The sequence below is a fragment of the Brassica napus genome, chromosome C5, assembly GCF_020379485.1.
Source record: "Brassica napus cultivar Da-Ae chromosome C5, Da-Ae, whole genome shotgun sequence".
Lineage (NCBI taxonomy): Eukaryota > Viridiplantae > Streptophyta > Magnoliopsida > Brassicales > Brassicaceae > Brassica > Brassica napus.
Genome location: NC_063448.1, coordinates 52,808,875 through 52,824,096, shown reverse-complemented (window position 1 = coordinate 52,824,096; position 15,222 = coordinate 52,808,875). Strand labels below are relative to the sequence as shown.

The 15,222-nt window shown below is 38.1% G+C and overlaps 2 protein-coding genes across 2 annotated transcripts; both read right to left on the bottom strand.

Annotated features, from left to right (window-relative positions):
- Nucleotides 1-1,491: 1,491 nt before the first annotated feature.
- LOC106452830 (beta-glucosidase 23-like) lies at nt 1,492-4,969 on the bottom strand. The gene is made up of 13 exons (XM_048759325.1): nt 4,754-4,969; nt 4,151-4,220; nt 4,028-4,083; nt 3,816-3,891; nt 3,623-3,700; nt 3,414-3,501; nt 3,072-3,327; nt 2,853-2,968; nt 2,528-2,745; nt 2,392-2,426; nt 2,200-2,302; nt 1,993-2,101; nt 1,492-1,907 (listed from the first exon to the last, which is right to left on the bottom strand). Exons 1-13 carry the CDS (start codon nt 4,913-4,915, stop codon nt 1,700-1,702), a joined length of 1,575 nt encoding a protein of 524 aa, XP_048615282.1. The 5' UTR covers nt 4,916-4,969; the 3' UTR covers nt 1,492-1,699.
- Nucleotides 4,970-5,576: 607 nt separating this feature from the next.
- On the bottom strand, nt 5,577-10,074 carry LOC106454299. Its single transcript, XM_048757620.1, has 4 exons — nt 9,423-10,074; nt 8,822-9,306; nt 7,172-8,665; nt 5,577-6,806 (listed from the first exon to the last, which is right to left on the bottom strand). The coding sequence occupies exons 1-4, from the start codon at nt 10,072-10,074 to the stop codon at nt 5,577-5,579; spliced, it is 3,861 nt and encodes a 1,286-aa protein (XP_048613577.1).
- Nucleotides 10,075-15,222: the final 5,148 nt, after the last annotated feature.

Genomic DNA, 15,222 nt, shown 5'->3' with positions numbered 1-15,222 from the left:
GCTTTACGTGGTCTTTACGACCAAATATTCTTCTTCGCTTTTACGGCGAAATTATTTCCTCGCTATGTTACGACGAATTAGCGAGGATATATGCGTTACGACAAACGTATAACGACGAAACGGGTTTCCTCGCTAATTACTCGTAACACTGATTTTACGACGAAATCACGTGGAAAACTGCCCTCGTAAAACTTGTGTTTTCTTGTAGTGCAAACAAGCCACAGTTACCATTCAAAACATTGTGAAGCTCATATTCTCCTCACCACTGATTACACTTCGTATATTCATGGTTTAGTCTCGATATTCTATTTAGTTACTCCTCATCAATTTCTCACTAATTTTTGTTTGTAATTGGATAAAAACACGTAGATTATCATTTAAATAGGATGGTTCATTGCACGATCTATCTCGCTGGTGCTATTATTTATTTGGTAATTATTTTCCCTTATTTTTATGTAGAGGATGATTCATCCCATGATCTATATCGCTGTATTATTAACTTACTTTTATCAGAATTTTGAACATTTACACCAAAAAGAAATGTTTTTTTTAACATATAATATAGCGCGTGTCTAACGTGCTACATCTTTTAACATGTGACTATGAAGAAGTAGCTGTGTAAAATATATGATCAGTCCAAATTATGGAAACCCGGCTGAGTCTCATGTTCCAGGCAAAGTAGGTTACGTAACGTGTATGAAATTGGTGAAGACAAAAAAGACTATTGTATTGTTAAAGAAAAAAGACTATTGTAGTTACGGAGAGCTCAGTTTTCGTTGAATGTGTTTGGACGGATCGATCGGCGTTTTGTATGAAGTCAACATACTGTCCAGTTGATTTTTGATCAAAGAAGCAAGGACAGTAACGTATACACAATCTGAAGTATATTTTGTCTGTTTTATTTAGGTTACATAATGCAACGTTTTTGTTCCACGAATGCATCTTAATTTTAATTGATAGAAACATTCACAGAATAGATTTGGGTAGTATTTTGCATTTACAACACATGAACAGAGCATAAACTGTAACTTCTGAATTTTTTGCGTTTATAGTTTTTTAGAGGACGTCGAATCATATTTTCTAATCTATATGTATATGCTTAGATACTGGTACATACGTTTTTTTCATTCGAGAGAGTAGACATTTTGTTGTACGTCGTTGTGAATCACAACTTTTGTATCTTTTCGATTAGTCTATCGTAAAATAAGTAGTCTTTCCGTTTCAAAATGTACATGTTTTAAAAAAAAAATGTATCAAAAAATATATTAAAAAAAAATTCAATGTATTAATTAATGGTAAATTGTAAACTTAAAAAAAAACATATTTGAGATTATTGAAATTCTATTGGTTGAAAGCTATGGGGAATAATTAGTCACAAAAAAAAATGCATGGTAATCAAGATTTCATATGTTTTCTTAATATATAAAATTTCTAAAACATAAATCTTTTTGAATTAGAGGGAATATTTTTTTATCATGAGTTAGTTGAAGGTATAAGTTAAGGATGTATCTTGACATATAAAGCAACTTCTCCAGAGGGATAATGTTATTATAGTTCCAAAGCATTGAGAAATGAAAAAAAAAAACACTTTTATTCTAACCAAGACCTCATGAATCTTAGTCAACCACAAACTAAAAAAGAACTGAAACAGAAGAGATCGAAACATTGAGACTAAATCAAATCCTCAAGAAGATATAGATCAAAGCTCATCCCTCATGATCATAGATGGACGAACACCTTGGCTCAAGAAGTCTCTGTAATACTTGCCCGATTCTTTCTCAATACGTGTAAGGTTATTTTTGAAATCAATGTAATAGAGTCCGAATCTGCTCTTGTAACCTTCATTCCACTCGAAGTTGTCCAACAATGACCATATAAAGTATCCTGTAACATTTACTTTGTCGATGCTGCATATTTTACATAGAATGTTCTTATTAGTTTACTTGATATAATGGTTACTCTTATCATTTAAGCAAACTAAATAGGACATACCAAATAGCTTCATTCATACTCAAAAGATGCCTCTGAAGATAATATTTTCTGTTGTGATCAGCAATACCAACTGCAACTGAATCGGTTTCCCCAAGGTCTTCTCCATATCCTAAAAAGATCAATCTATTTAATACTTGTTTTTTTTTAAAACCAAATGAAGATAAAAAAGAGAGCTAACAATGATGATATGAGAGAATGTAAAGTTACCATTTTCCATGATCATAATTTCAGGGTTTGCATATTTATCCTTGATGTACTTCAAAAGACTTCTAAAGCCTCTCGCAAAAACTGGTAGCTTACCGGTGGAAGGCTGAAATACGACAAAAGGTGAAAGTATAACGTTATAGACGCAAATACAAGATTTATCCAACTTTCAGTTTTGTTTATTGAAATCCTTACCGTACTACCAATGGTGAATTTGTCTGAATTCTTGGCTGAAAATAAGATCAATTTTGATCAATACCAAATACAAACCTATTTGTTTGATTTGTTGCGCCATCGCAATTTTAAGTTAAGGAGAGAAATAAAAGCTTACGTTCCCAGGAAATAAGAGAATCTTGCTTCCATCTTGGCTTAGAATGATCTGGATTCTCGACATGGTTTGCAAATGTGGACGTGTAGTAGTTGAGGCCAACGAAATGGGCAGAGTTTTTCAGTTTTGCTTTCTGCGCAGTAGTAAACTGGGGCAATCTGTGTCCAACAATATCTTTCATGATCTGTGGATAGTCCCCATACATAGTAGTATCCAAATGCCTATAAGAGATCATATCATTCAAGAAATAACAAAACTTCATTAAATAAAAAAAATAAAATAATATATTTATAAGCACCCATTATTTACAAAACCATCAACTGCTTACCATCCCAACATAAAGTCAAGTGCACGGCCTATGGATGCACCATCTTGTGAATCCTGAAAGTCATGTGGTTCGAACCAAGCTGGACTGTGTGCGAGTCCGACCTTTCCACCTTTACACTGTCGCCATAATAGAAAAAGAAAATAGTTTATATCTTAAAGGCAACGATGGTAAAACAAGTTTGAAATTAATCCCTACAATTTATATTCATAATTAAATTACCTTTTCACATTGTGTGAAAGCTTCAAAGGCTTCTGCGTGAGCGTTAAGAAGGTTATGACTGACTAGGTAAACCTCGTATCCGGATCGTCCCCCTTTGCACGTACGATCTACGTAGTCAGAACAACGTCCTGGTGCCTTCTTGCCTACGTCATAACCGGCGTGAGCGAAAACCCATGGCTCGTTGAAAGTGATCCAATGTTTCACTTTATCACCATATTCTTGGAAAACAAAATCTGCATATTCCCGGAAGTCTTTCCTGCATTTTTTTTATATTGAGCTATCACGTTACTGGTTTCAACAATATATATATTGTTAATATTCTTTGTACAAAAAAGAACTTACACAATCCTCTCACTTAAAAAGCCGCCGTATTCATCTTCTAAATCTTGTGGAGTGTCCCAGTGAAAAACGGTCACAAAAGGAACTATACCTATATTACATAAAAACATATATTTGTTAGAGAATAATTAAGAAGGTAACTGATTGTCTTGCGAATTGAATTCTATGTATGTATATGCTTTAAACTTTTCATCGAAAAAAAAAATATAAACCATTTCTTAGGAGCTCATCGATGACGTCGTGGTAGAACTGCACACCAGCTTGACTCACTCCTTTCTCCTTTCTCCCATCTGGTTATATATTGTTTTGTTTCATTAATTTTTTCTAACAATCATATTATATATGCAAACCAAATTCGATAATTAGGACTCAATTAAATTAGTGGTTGGAAGCACATATACTTACGAGGAAATATTCTTGTCCACGCGATAGAGAGTCTGAATGCATCGGTGTTTAGGTTCTTCATTAGCTGAATATCTTCCTATGTACATTCGTTTGAAGAGGAGACAATTTTTCAACATCTATTATTACAACAATGATGTACTATCCAATTGAATAATATTTACTAGATATACTTTATATATAGTTTCTTCAAGTATATAAATATATATATATACCTTATAACGATGAAAGAAATCAACGGCCACATCGCCATTATCGTTTTTGCATTTCTCTGTAATTTAAAATTAAAAGATTATTCAGATAGACGAGATAAGAAAATGAATTGAAGAGGCACTAACCTGGGTATCTCTTACAGTAGATATCCCATAGGGCAGGTCCACGACAAGTTTCATTCACTGCCCCTTCAACCTTAGAAATGACATAACGAAATGAGTTGATGGGTTTAAGTAATGGTATATAGAACTACGGTTTTATTTTCTATTTTTGTTTTCCAATTAATATCATGTAATAAGTAAGGAATGGAAAAAAATATATATTATATATGTATATATTGAATTAAAATAGAACGCTGTTTAAAAAGTATGATATATGAAACAAATTATTTAGAACTCTGTTTTAAAAAGTTATATAGTATTATGTTTGATAAGTATATAATAGTGTTCTATTTTTTGAAAATGATAAACATAAATTTCAATCATGATGGTCTCGTTTTCTGGTTCTCCACAAGACTTCTCAATTAGCTTTCTTAATGAATTAACAAGTTTTGATATTTTATTATTTCGCATGTTTCACATGATTTAAATAAAAGGCTTAGATTGAATCAATTCAGCATGTATGATCTACAATACAATATAAAGGATAGCATATTGTTTAGGTGTATGATAACACATGGAAAACTTTAGTTACGTGTCAAGAAATGTCCATGGAAACTTATATCGTACCTGATATGCCGCTGTAGCCGTGCCGAATAAGAAACCCTCAGGGAAACTTGCGCGGCTAAGTTTGGTGGACGGAGGGCAAACAGGCCCGTCAGCTGTTGCCGGAGAGACAACAATGGCTAGGAGCAAAAGCAGCCCTATGAGAGGAACTCTGTGCAAAGCCATTTTTTGTTTTTGTTGTTTTTGTCTTCTTCAAGAAAGAAGTTTAGGATGATTCTTTTACATCTAGTGAGGTTCTTTATATAGGGATTTCCGTTCACTTATTAATCTCTAAGTTTATGTTATTTTAGTATGCCAACCAGGCCCGTTAAGCATCTTTTGATTTTGTGTCTGTAGATCCAGATCGAGTTTCGATTAAATCTCCATTGATAAGTGTATCGTGTGTTTTTTATTTGTTGGTTCATCACGAATAACAAGTGCAGAAATAAAGATAATTTATATATTAACACTAATCAACCTTAACTCCACTGCATCTTTAAACTCATAGTCCAAGTGCTACTGTTTTTTTTTTTTTTTTTTTTTTTGTCATCAATCTAACTTTATCAAACACTTACTCCAAGAGGCTAGCTACATGAGCAAGCCAAACAGGAGTTTCGACGCATATGCAATCGAAAGGGTCAATTCGAGCCCGGACTGCTTTTGCAAGACAGTACGCTCGCTGGTTCATACCACGAGGTATATAAGCAATAGAAAAACATTCAAAATGCAAAGACTCAATGCTAATTTCTTCCACCACAGATGTCATAGCCGGCCAATCCTCAGAGTTCTGGATGACACTTACAAGTTGCGCACAGTCCGTCTCAAAGTGCATTGTTCGTTTTCCTTGTCATATCATCGCTTTCATCGCCCAGACCAGTCCTTCTCCTTCTGCGTGAAGTGGCGATGGAGCTTTTGTGCAATTGCGTAGCCCCAACAAGCATTTACGATCGCCTTCCAGCACCATAAAGCCCAATCCCATCGTCGCCCCCTCTTGAGTCCACGATGCATCTACTTGACATCGTGTTTCTCTAGGTTCTCTTCCTTCCGCGGCGGTCGTTGTAACCCTGTCTTCTCGTTGATCTTCTGCACCGACTTCATCTTCTATTACAGGGACGATCTGTGCCATCTTCCAGCTCCTTGCTTCAGAAAGTGCGAGCTGCAACGAATCTAACGAAGAGGTATCTTCCCCATTAAATAATTTGTTGTTTCGTCCTTTCCATAGGTACCACAACACCCAAGGAAAGGGTTCTAAACACTCCTTTGGGACACCAAACTCAGCTGCTCTCCACATCAAGTGATCTATATTAGTGTATAGAGAACTACACGGGAATTCGCCCGGATGAGTTGGGATATTTGACAATGCCCAGCATTGGACTGCCGGAGGGCATTCAAATAAGATATGGTTGATCGGCTCCTCCGCACCACAACGGGAACATGATCTGTCTGTAGCACAATGTCGATCACACAATCTGCTCGCCGATGGTACAAAACCAGATAGAGCTTGCCAAATAAAGTGTTTGATTTTTCTTGATGTTTTCAAGTTCCAAACTCCACTCTTTAGCTTCGTTATACTCGGCTCTTGTACCTCTGTTAGTAGATCTTCTTTCCGTTTTGCATTCACCACTTCATACCCTGACCTCACCGTGTAAGCTCCTGACTTCGTATGCTTCCAGAGATAGCCATCTCTTCTCCCTATACGACTTGGTCTAATCGCCAGGATTTTTCCCACATCTTCCGGCACGATGAGTTCTCTGATAAGTGGCTCATTCCAACATTTTGTCTCGTGAATGATCAGGTGATGCACTCTCAGATCTCGGTCTATTTCATCTCCCACCAGAAGGGCCAGTCGTGCTAGTTCTTCTGGGATCCAGCAATCCTCCCAAACGTTTGTATCTGCTCCCGTCCCAATCGTACGTTGCAGGCCTTCGCCCAACACTGATCTCGCAGTCCATAAGCTGCTCCACCCATATGATGGATTGTTAGCTTTCCCCACTAGCAGAGGATTTGAATGACGATAGTATCGTCCTTTCAAAACCCTTGCCAATAGCGAGTCCGGGTAGATAAGCAACCTCCATACCTGTTTTACGAGCAGAGCGAGATTGAAGTCCCTGGAATCTCTGAATCCCAGATCTCTTCTCTCTTGTGGTACACATATTTTATCCCAAGCTACCCAATGTAGTCCTCTGTTATTAGCCTTGGCACTTCACCAGAATCTAGATATAGCTCCTGTCACTTTCTTATGGACCTCTTGGGGTAGCAGGTAGCATGACATAGTAAACGTAGGTACCGCTTGTGCAACTGATTTAATCTAAACCTCCTTTCCACCTTTAGATAGATATTTAGCCTCCCAAGTATTAACTCTCGAATTTAGCCGATCTTGGACATATGCAAAGACTTGTCTTTTGGATCCACAAATCTTCTCGGGCATTCCGAGATACATACCCATTCTTCCTTCTTTATTATGCCAGATAACCTTTTCAGGTCTTGTTTTGAGGACGCTATGACCTTAGAACCGAACATAACTGAAGATTTTTCTTTATTCAGTTGTTGTCCTGAGGCGTATCCATAGACGTCAATTATTCTCATCAACTCTTGACACTGACTGGACTCCGCTTTGCAAAAGAAGAGACTGTCGTCAGCAAAAAGAAGATGAGAAACAGCCGGGCAAGATCGAACGATCTTCATTCCAGTAATCTTCTTTGATCTCTCTGCCTCCTGGATTTGAGATATCAATACTTCAGTGCAGAGAATAAATAAAAATGGCGATAGCGGGTCGCCCTGCCGGAGTCCCCGGGATGGGGTGATGCTTCCTTTTGCATCCCTGTTAATCAGAACTTGATAAGATACCGAAGATATACAGCTCATGATCCAATGGATCCATCTCTGATCAAATCCTATCTTTTCCATCAGAGCTTTGAGAAAACCCCATTCCACTCTATCGTATGCTTTGCTCATGTCCGTCTTGATAGCTACATATTTTGAGTTACAACTCTGGTTCGTTCGTAGAGCGTGGAACATCTCTTGGGCCACCAAAATATTATCAGTGATGAGTCGTCGAGCCACAAAGGCTGATTGTGTTTCAGATATTAGCTCAGGCAGAATCTTCTTTAGGCGAGCCGACAAAATCTTCGAGATGATTTTATAGCTAACATTGCAAAGGCTTATGGGCCTGAACTCTGCCATATTAGCCGGTCTCTCATTCTTGGGAATCAAACAGATGTTTGTCTGATTCATTCTTTCATCAAACTCTCCTGTCTCGAAAAATTCTCGGACTATACACATAATATCCTTCCCAATATGATTCCAAAACCGTTGATTAAATAGGCTTGTCATCCCATCAGGTCCCGGGACCTTATCTGGGTTGATCGCGAAGACAGCGTCTTTTATCTCAGCATCTGATGGAGGGGCAGTCAGCATTACGTTTATTTCATTTGTCACTCTCTCGGTAATAAACCGGATGCTAGTCTCAAAATCAGAAGGGTTCGAGGTAGCAAATATATTTTCAAAATATTCCACTGCCACTTGCTCTATTTCCTCTTCTGTTTCCACCCATGCTCCCATCGAGTTTTTGAGTTTTGTAATCCTGTTTCTGGCCCGCCTCTGTTTAGTTTTAGCATGGAAATATTTAGTATTTCGATCACCTTCTTTGAGCCAGAGAGCTCTGCTCTTTTGTCTCCAATAAATCTCATCTTCTCTGTACGCTGCACAAAGACGCCACTTCAGCTCCAATTCTTCTTCACTCGACACCTCATCATTTGCTTGAGCTTGGTCGATTTGCATCTTTAGTTGCTCAATCAACTTCTCATTATTTGATGGATTACTTCTCTTCCAAGAAGAAATCGCCTTTCTGCACCGAGAAATTTTCCCCACCAGGTCTCCTTGTTGATGGCGATCATAGGGTCCCCATCCCTCTTTAACAGCCGCCACAAACCCATCCTTTCCAAACCATCGTTTATCAAATCTGAAATTTCTCTTTGGTTTTGTCACTCTCGATCCTATCCTAGCCAGAACTGGCCGATGATCGGAGCCCCATCTCAATAAATACTCCACATCAGTGTGGGAAAATAAATTATGTCAATCTTCGTTTCCAACTGCTCTGTCGAGACGACATTGAATGCGTCCATTTTTCCTCCTTCCTGCCCATGACATGGCATTACCCTTGTAGGGAAACTCTAACATGCCACAGTTGGCTAGCATAGTCTTGAACGGGATAAATGACGTCTCAGCTCTCTTTCGTCCTCCTTTCTTCTCGGCATTACTCGTAATCTCGTTGAAATCTCCTACCATCATCCAAGCTCCTGATCTTGTGACGCTCATTCGGGTAAGCCTCTCCCAAACAAAATTCTGGTACTCCACCACTGGATCGCCATACACAAAAGTAAGATATACTTTATGGCCTTCTATCTGCGCTTCAACATCAATCATACGATTATTGGAATAAACAAACTTCACCGCAGAGTCGTTCATATAAAGCAAAGCCAAACCACCGCTTGTACCAGAAGGTTCCACGGTAAATAAATTATCGTAACCAAACTCAAACTGAAAGTCTTGCATAAAAGAAAAAACATTTTTTGTTTCTGAAAGAAAAAGAAAACTAGGATTGAAACAGCGAAGCAACTCCCTCAAGTGTTGCTTGGTCAAGTAGGCTCCGGTCCCTTGACAGTTCTATGTGATAGCATTCATATATGCTTACTGGGTGGTTTCTGGGACACCACCGAACCTGGTACACTGGGGTTCTTGCCGTTTAAGGCAGAAGGATACACCTCATTGCGAGGGAATTGGGATGTAGGCCGCACCATGTTGAGACGGCTCTGTCGCGTTACCTTACTGTTTGGAGATGCACAACCACGAAGGGCTAGCTTCTTCGATGCAGTTGTGCCTTTGATCTCTGGACTTCTTGGCACTTTCTTTCTCTTCCCTTCACGTTGGAGAGTCCCTTCCTGGTCCCGATCGATTGATGCGCCCACCACAGTAGATCCAGCACGAGGCTGATTAGGTACGACGACATTGGGACTTCTCTTCCCCACTGCTTTCTTCATCTGTTGGCCCCTTATATCCTCTTCCTCTCTTTCTCCCCGAGTCTCCATCCTCTCTGTGTTCTGTTGAAGCTCCCTTTTCTTATTTGAGCTCTCCCTTTCTTTTTCCTTTCGTTCAAGCTCCTGTTCCTCCTCCATGAGATCATCAATATTTAGCATTTCTTCATCTAAGACTGGTTCTGGGTCTGTATAGAGCTCAACCATCTTCTCAAAAGCCTCTTCATCCATATATTCCTCATCCTCTTCTGGAACCTGTACGCTGGCCTCGGCTCCTTCAGTAGACTTCACTTGTTCTTTTTCCTTTCCCATTCCATCATCCACATTCCCCCCCCCCCTTGTATCCTGTTGTGAACATCATGTACTCTAGTCTCAGGCTGCACTGCAGTCACCACCACCGTCGATCTTTGCACCATCTCCGGGTTGTTATTTATCACAGGTTCACGAATGATCAGTTTGCCTCTTCCATGAGAGGCTCTTTCCTGGTTAGAGGGAGGTTCAATCGCGATTCCTTTTCCTTTTTCAATCCTTCTTCTTTCTGCCTCCATCTCCTTCTCTCCACTCTCCATTACCTCACCAGGACTTTTTCTATCTCCACCTTGGCTTGGCCTCACAGGTCGCCATTCTCTATTAATTCTCTGAGTCGAGACCCGAGGCAAGTCCCGGTTATATCCTCTGTCGCTTTGGCCCACGTAGTGTACTGTAAGTGTGCGTTACGAGTCAGGAGAGATGCGATGGCCGTAACTATATCGACTGACGCTTTGTGAATCTCGAGGATGGACACTGTGCTGTATCATCTTGTCGTTATTGTTCCAGTTTGAGTGCCCTGAGAGAACTCTGGATCTGGATTGTTCATCCTCTCTTTTACTGTAATCATACTCTTTACCTCTATGGTAGGGATGATACCTCGCCCGATCTCGGGGATCATTTGATACAGAATTTTTATCTAGTCTGTTCCAGACGTTTTTGCTTTTAGCCTCGCAACGTCCCGTAATTCTGTCTCTAAGATCCTGAGGAGACCTCTCTCCCCTCCTTGCATAGGCTCCTTGAAGGTCTCTGGGTGCGTTTCTTCCATACTGTTTAACATGCAGGCAGTTTCGATCAGGTGATCGTACACTTTCATGCCCATAACGCGATGGGAAGGAGAACACTTCTCTGGTTGCTTTATCTTCCTTCTTCTATTGCTCAATTCTTGCCAATCTATTCTTCTCCTTCTGAGTTTCTGATAACTCTGGACATGTACCTTCTTCATGGGAGATCCTTTTACAGGTAAAACAGTGTCTGTGCAAATCCTCATATTTGAGTGTCACCCTAATGACATCACCGTTTGCAAAGCCTGCTCTCCTCTCAAATTGCAGAGGTTCGTCAGCATTAACGTATACCCGAACTCTTCCTCCATCAACATCAACCTTGTCCACCAGTCCCAAAGCTTTTCTGATGTTTCAGAAAAGCATAGAGTTTGGGAAGTCCTCCCTGATCGTCGGGGTCCAGCGTTCTAACGAAAAGCTCCACTTATTAAAGTGACATGGTCTTCTCTGTAGAACCTTCTGCAGGTCTTGTTCACAGTCAAAATCAAACTGAAATTTATTATTTCCCAAGTTTGTTCCACGTACTTTTCCTTCAACGTCCCAAATATGCCTCTTGGGCATATGTTTGATCAAAGCATTGACACTTCGTCCATAAATATGGAACATTCGCCCTACCAACGAGAGTTTATACTTATCTATCAGATCTGAGTAATCAAATTCCGGGATTGGGATGATTTCATCTTCTTTCTTGTCAAGCCTTCGTCTCCCTGTCTTCGACCCATCCCCTTTCTCACGGTAGCCAGAAGATCGATTCATCCTATCCATATATCAAGTAGTGAGGTAGCTTTCTTTCACCAGACAAAACTCCCTATATAAGGGGAAATCGTAAACAAAAGTTCTCTTGACAGCCTTTCTTGTCCGTCACGTCAGATCAGAGATCTAGGATTTAGGGAAGTCCAAGCTAGGAAACACTGCAAGGGGCAGGAATACTTGTCGTAACAGGTAGCTAGTAGTCTCATATCTTCTCTTCCTAGCAAGGAGAGCCTCAAAACTAACTTCCTTGAGGAGGAGCTTGCCAGATCTGAAAAAATCGCCCTGGTAGTCGCCAAACCCTAGTGGCGCTTATCCAAGTGCTACTGGTTAGGTTCAGTTTTATTTATTTTTTTCATTTACAAAAAGAAAAAAATAATAAAATCTAAACCATACATAGTCCAATAAAACATTGGTTTTATTTCAAAATTTTAAAATGTAATAAAAATAAATTAATTTAAATTGTTTAAATATATTACAATTTGTACAAAAACAATTCTCAAAATTATAGGACCAGTTTAAACAGATATATATATATTTTATTTTTTGCTAAAATTTGGTGAACATATATTAGGTATCCAGTTTCTCTAGTGTCGTCTATTCACGAGAACAATCTTATTGGTGACATACTCACTAAGTATCTCACTAATACAATAATATTATGTCAAGTAAAAATTAAGCTAAGAAACTATACCAAAATTGTTAGCTCCAATGGTAGGTACCTACTAAGTTTCTTACATTATAATATTACTATTTTTAATTTTATGTTAATGTAATTTAGGTTAGGAAAAATATTTTACAAAATTTTTCTTAAATCTAAATAAAATTTTAAACCTATGCAGTTATACCAAAAAAGTATTTATTTGTATTCATTAATTTTATTTATTTATAAATAATAATATTTAATAGTTGTATTGATGATAAAGAAAAAAATAATAATTATAGATAATTATTTCTAAATATTAAATCTTAATAATATTTTTATTTTCGAAATTTATAGTTTTAGTACTATTACATTAATTAAAAAATTAATATACTATTATTGTATTAAACTTCAATCATTTCAATTTAAAGAAGTATTAAAATTGATGAAATTTTGTTTTATTGACAATAATAAAGACTATTCATATGGTGACATGTGGTAGGAACGAAAAGTTCTAAAAGGATATTAGTTTAGAGAATGCGTTGTGAGTCTTTTGATTTATTTTTTTTTTCATTTATTTTTATTATCTTTTTGTCTTAGATACTTGCTCTCATACTATCAATGGAGCTGATTCAGTACCGAATCTGCATACCTTACTTAACTACTCCTCGTTTAGTTTTCTCTATTTTCCTTTTAGTTTCTGCAAGTTGAGCCAAAACCAAAATAATATTATACATAGGATGATTCATCGCACGATCTCTTTGGTTATTATTATTATATATATATATATATAAGATGATCCATCGCACGATCTCTTTGATTATTATTTTTATATAGGATGATTCACCGCATGATCTTTAATGTTGATCACTAATTTAGTTTTTCAGAGTTTGGAACATATAATATCCCGCGTGTCTAACGTGCAGCATATATTAACATGTGACTGAATATTTCGTGGTGCAAACTCCGAAACAAATAAAGTTTTTGAAACTAACAAATAAAGTTTTCCTTAACACCATGCATTTATATTTTAACATGAAGATTTTTCAGTACAACAATAGACGGTGACTCTATAATTTGTTTTCAATTTTTTTTTTTGACTAAAGGCTTTCAAATTTAAAATAAAACGATTACATGATAAGACTGAAGGTCTTATAGTCGGGAAAAGTTTTCATGAAACAATCTTCATGAGCATATTTAATCCCAAACCAGTGAGAATAACAAAGGCAAGGAAGAGTTAAGATAGACCATCAATGGTATGAAAGACAATATCTAATGAGAGGAGCTTCGCCCGCGGCGACCACGCTTACCTCTCCCTCGAACAGTTTTCCACTCCAAACTTTGATATTTGATAGGAGGCTTTGATTCCCTCCCACCTCTTGTCAAGTTAAATGAGCTTGAAGGCTCAGTTTCAACTTCATCCACATCTCCTAGCACTGTAAAACGAGAAGGACTCTCAAATGCACAATGGATAGGTGGCGTGGTTAAGGGACCAACAACTGAAGTTTCTAAAGCCTCGTTGTTGATAATGGCTGATGGAAAAGATTCCATAATCTGTGTATCAGTGGGAGTAGATTGGGAATCTACTAATGTGGATAAAGTGCTTACCGACTTAGGTGGAGTAGCAGACTTCTTTTGTTGAGAGTGAGAAGAAGAAGGTGATGAAGTTCCAAATAGGCTGTTTTCTGTTTCATGTTGGAAGTGGGAATGATCTGAGGGGCCCGATGTAATGGCTTGAACATTCACCACATCTGGTTGCTGGCTGGGGAGAATTAACGCTTGATCATCTAAGTCATTGCTCAGATTCTGATTCTGAATCACAAGAGTATCAGATGCTGCAGTAGAGGTGACGAGGTTAGCATTGACCTGTGGATGGACAGGTGGCGATGGCGTTGTTGATGCATTCCCATTTTGTAGGATAACATCAATATCTACTACAGGAATATCACAACTATCTTCTTTTGTTTGTGCCTGTAGTGTAGTATCATGTACCGGCTTAGAAGTCAAAAGACACCGCTTCGCTTTGTGGCCAAGATTTCCACACCTCTCGCACATAGATGGAATCCACGTGTATTCAACATTGACAAGAAATATGTTTCCTTGTTTATCATCAAGTGCAATAATCTTGGGGAACTCTCTATCAAGCTCCATCTCGACTAAAACCTTTGCTACTTTGCCATTTTACAAAATAAAACAATAATACTACTGTCCGGACGAGGTAGTCCAAGTGTCAGGACGGGCCTGCGGTGGCAACCACCATCAGGGTTCGATTCCCTCCCCATGCGAAAACTATCCTGCCTCTTCTGGACACCAAAGTGGTATTGGGTTCGATCCAGCCCAGGTACAGCCTTCCCGGGTGAAGTGGACCGCTGCTTGACCGGGCCCAGGGAAATGACCCGCGAAGCGGGGAACCCCTGGATTATCAAAAAAAAAAAAAAAAACAATAATACTACTACTACTACTTAATCTTTATATTGAGTCGTTCCGATTTTGTTTTTGTGAAAAGTGTAACTTTATATATAAATATGACTACTGTTTGTAAAAGATTAGTTTCTCTTTTTTGGGCTACGAAATTTCATAACGACTAGGTTAGTTTATCGACAATCTTCTTCGGAATCTATATTATAATTAGAGAGTTACTTTTTTTTCTTCTGAAATCGACATGTAAGCATCAGATGGATCCCATTTTAAAAAGTATAAAAAAGTGTCAAATCCATGGTTCGAACCCGTGTTATTGAGATAGAAACATCAATATTTATACAACTAAACTAAACCTTCGAGCTTCTCCGTCTTGGTTATAGTAGTCAGGGTATAGTCGCTGGCCCCCTCCGCTTTTGGGATTCCCTGAAGTACATCGAGTTTATGGGAATCAAGATTCTCTTACTTATAAAAAGGTAAGTTAATCTTCAATTTATCACACTTATTTAACATAATTGTTTTTAAGTGATTTCCTGATTCTTTGTTGAATAATATTATTTA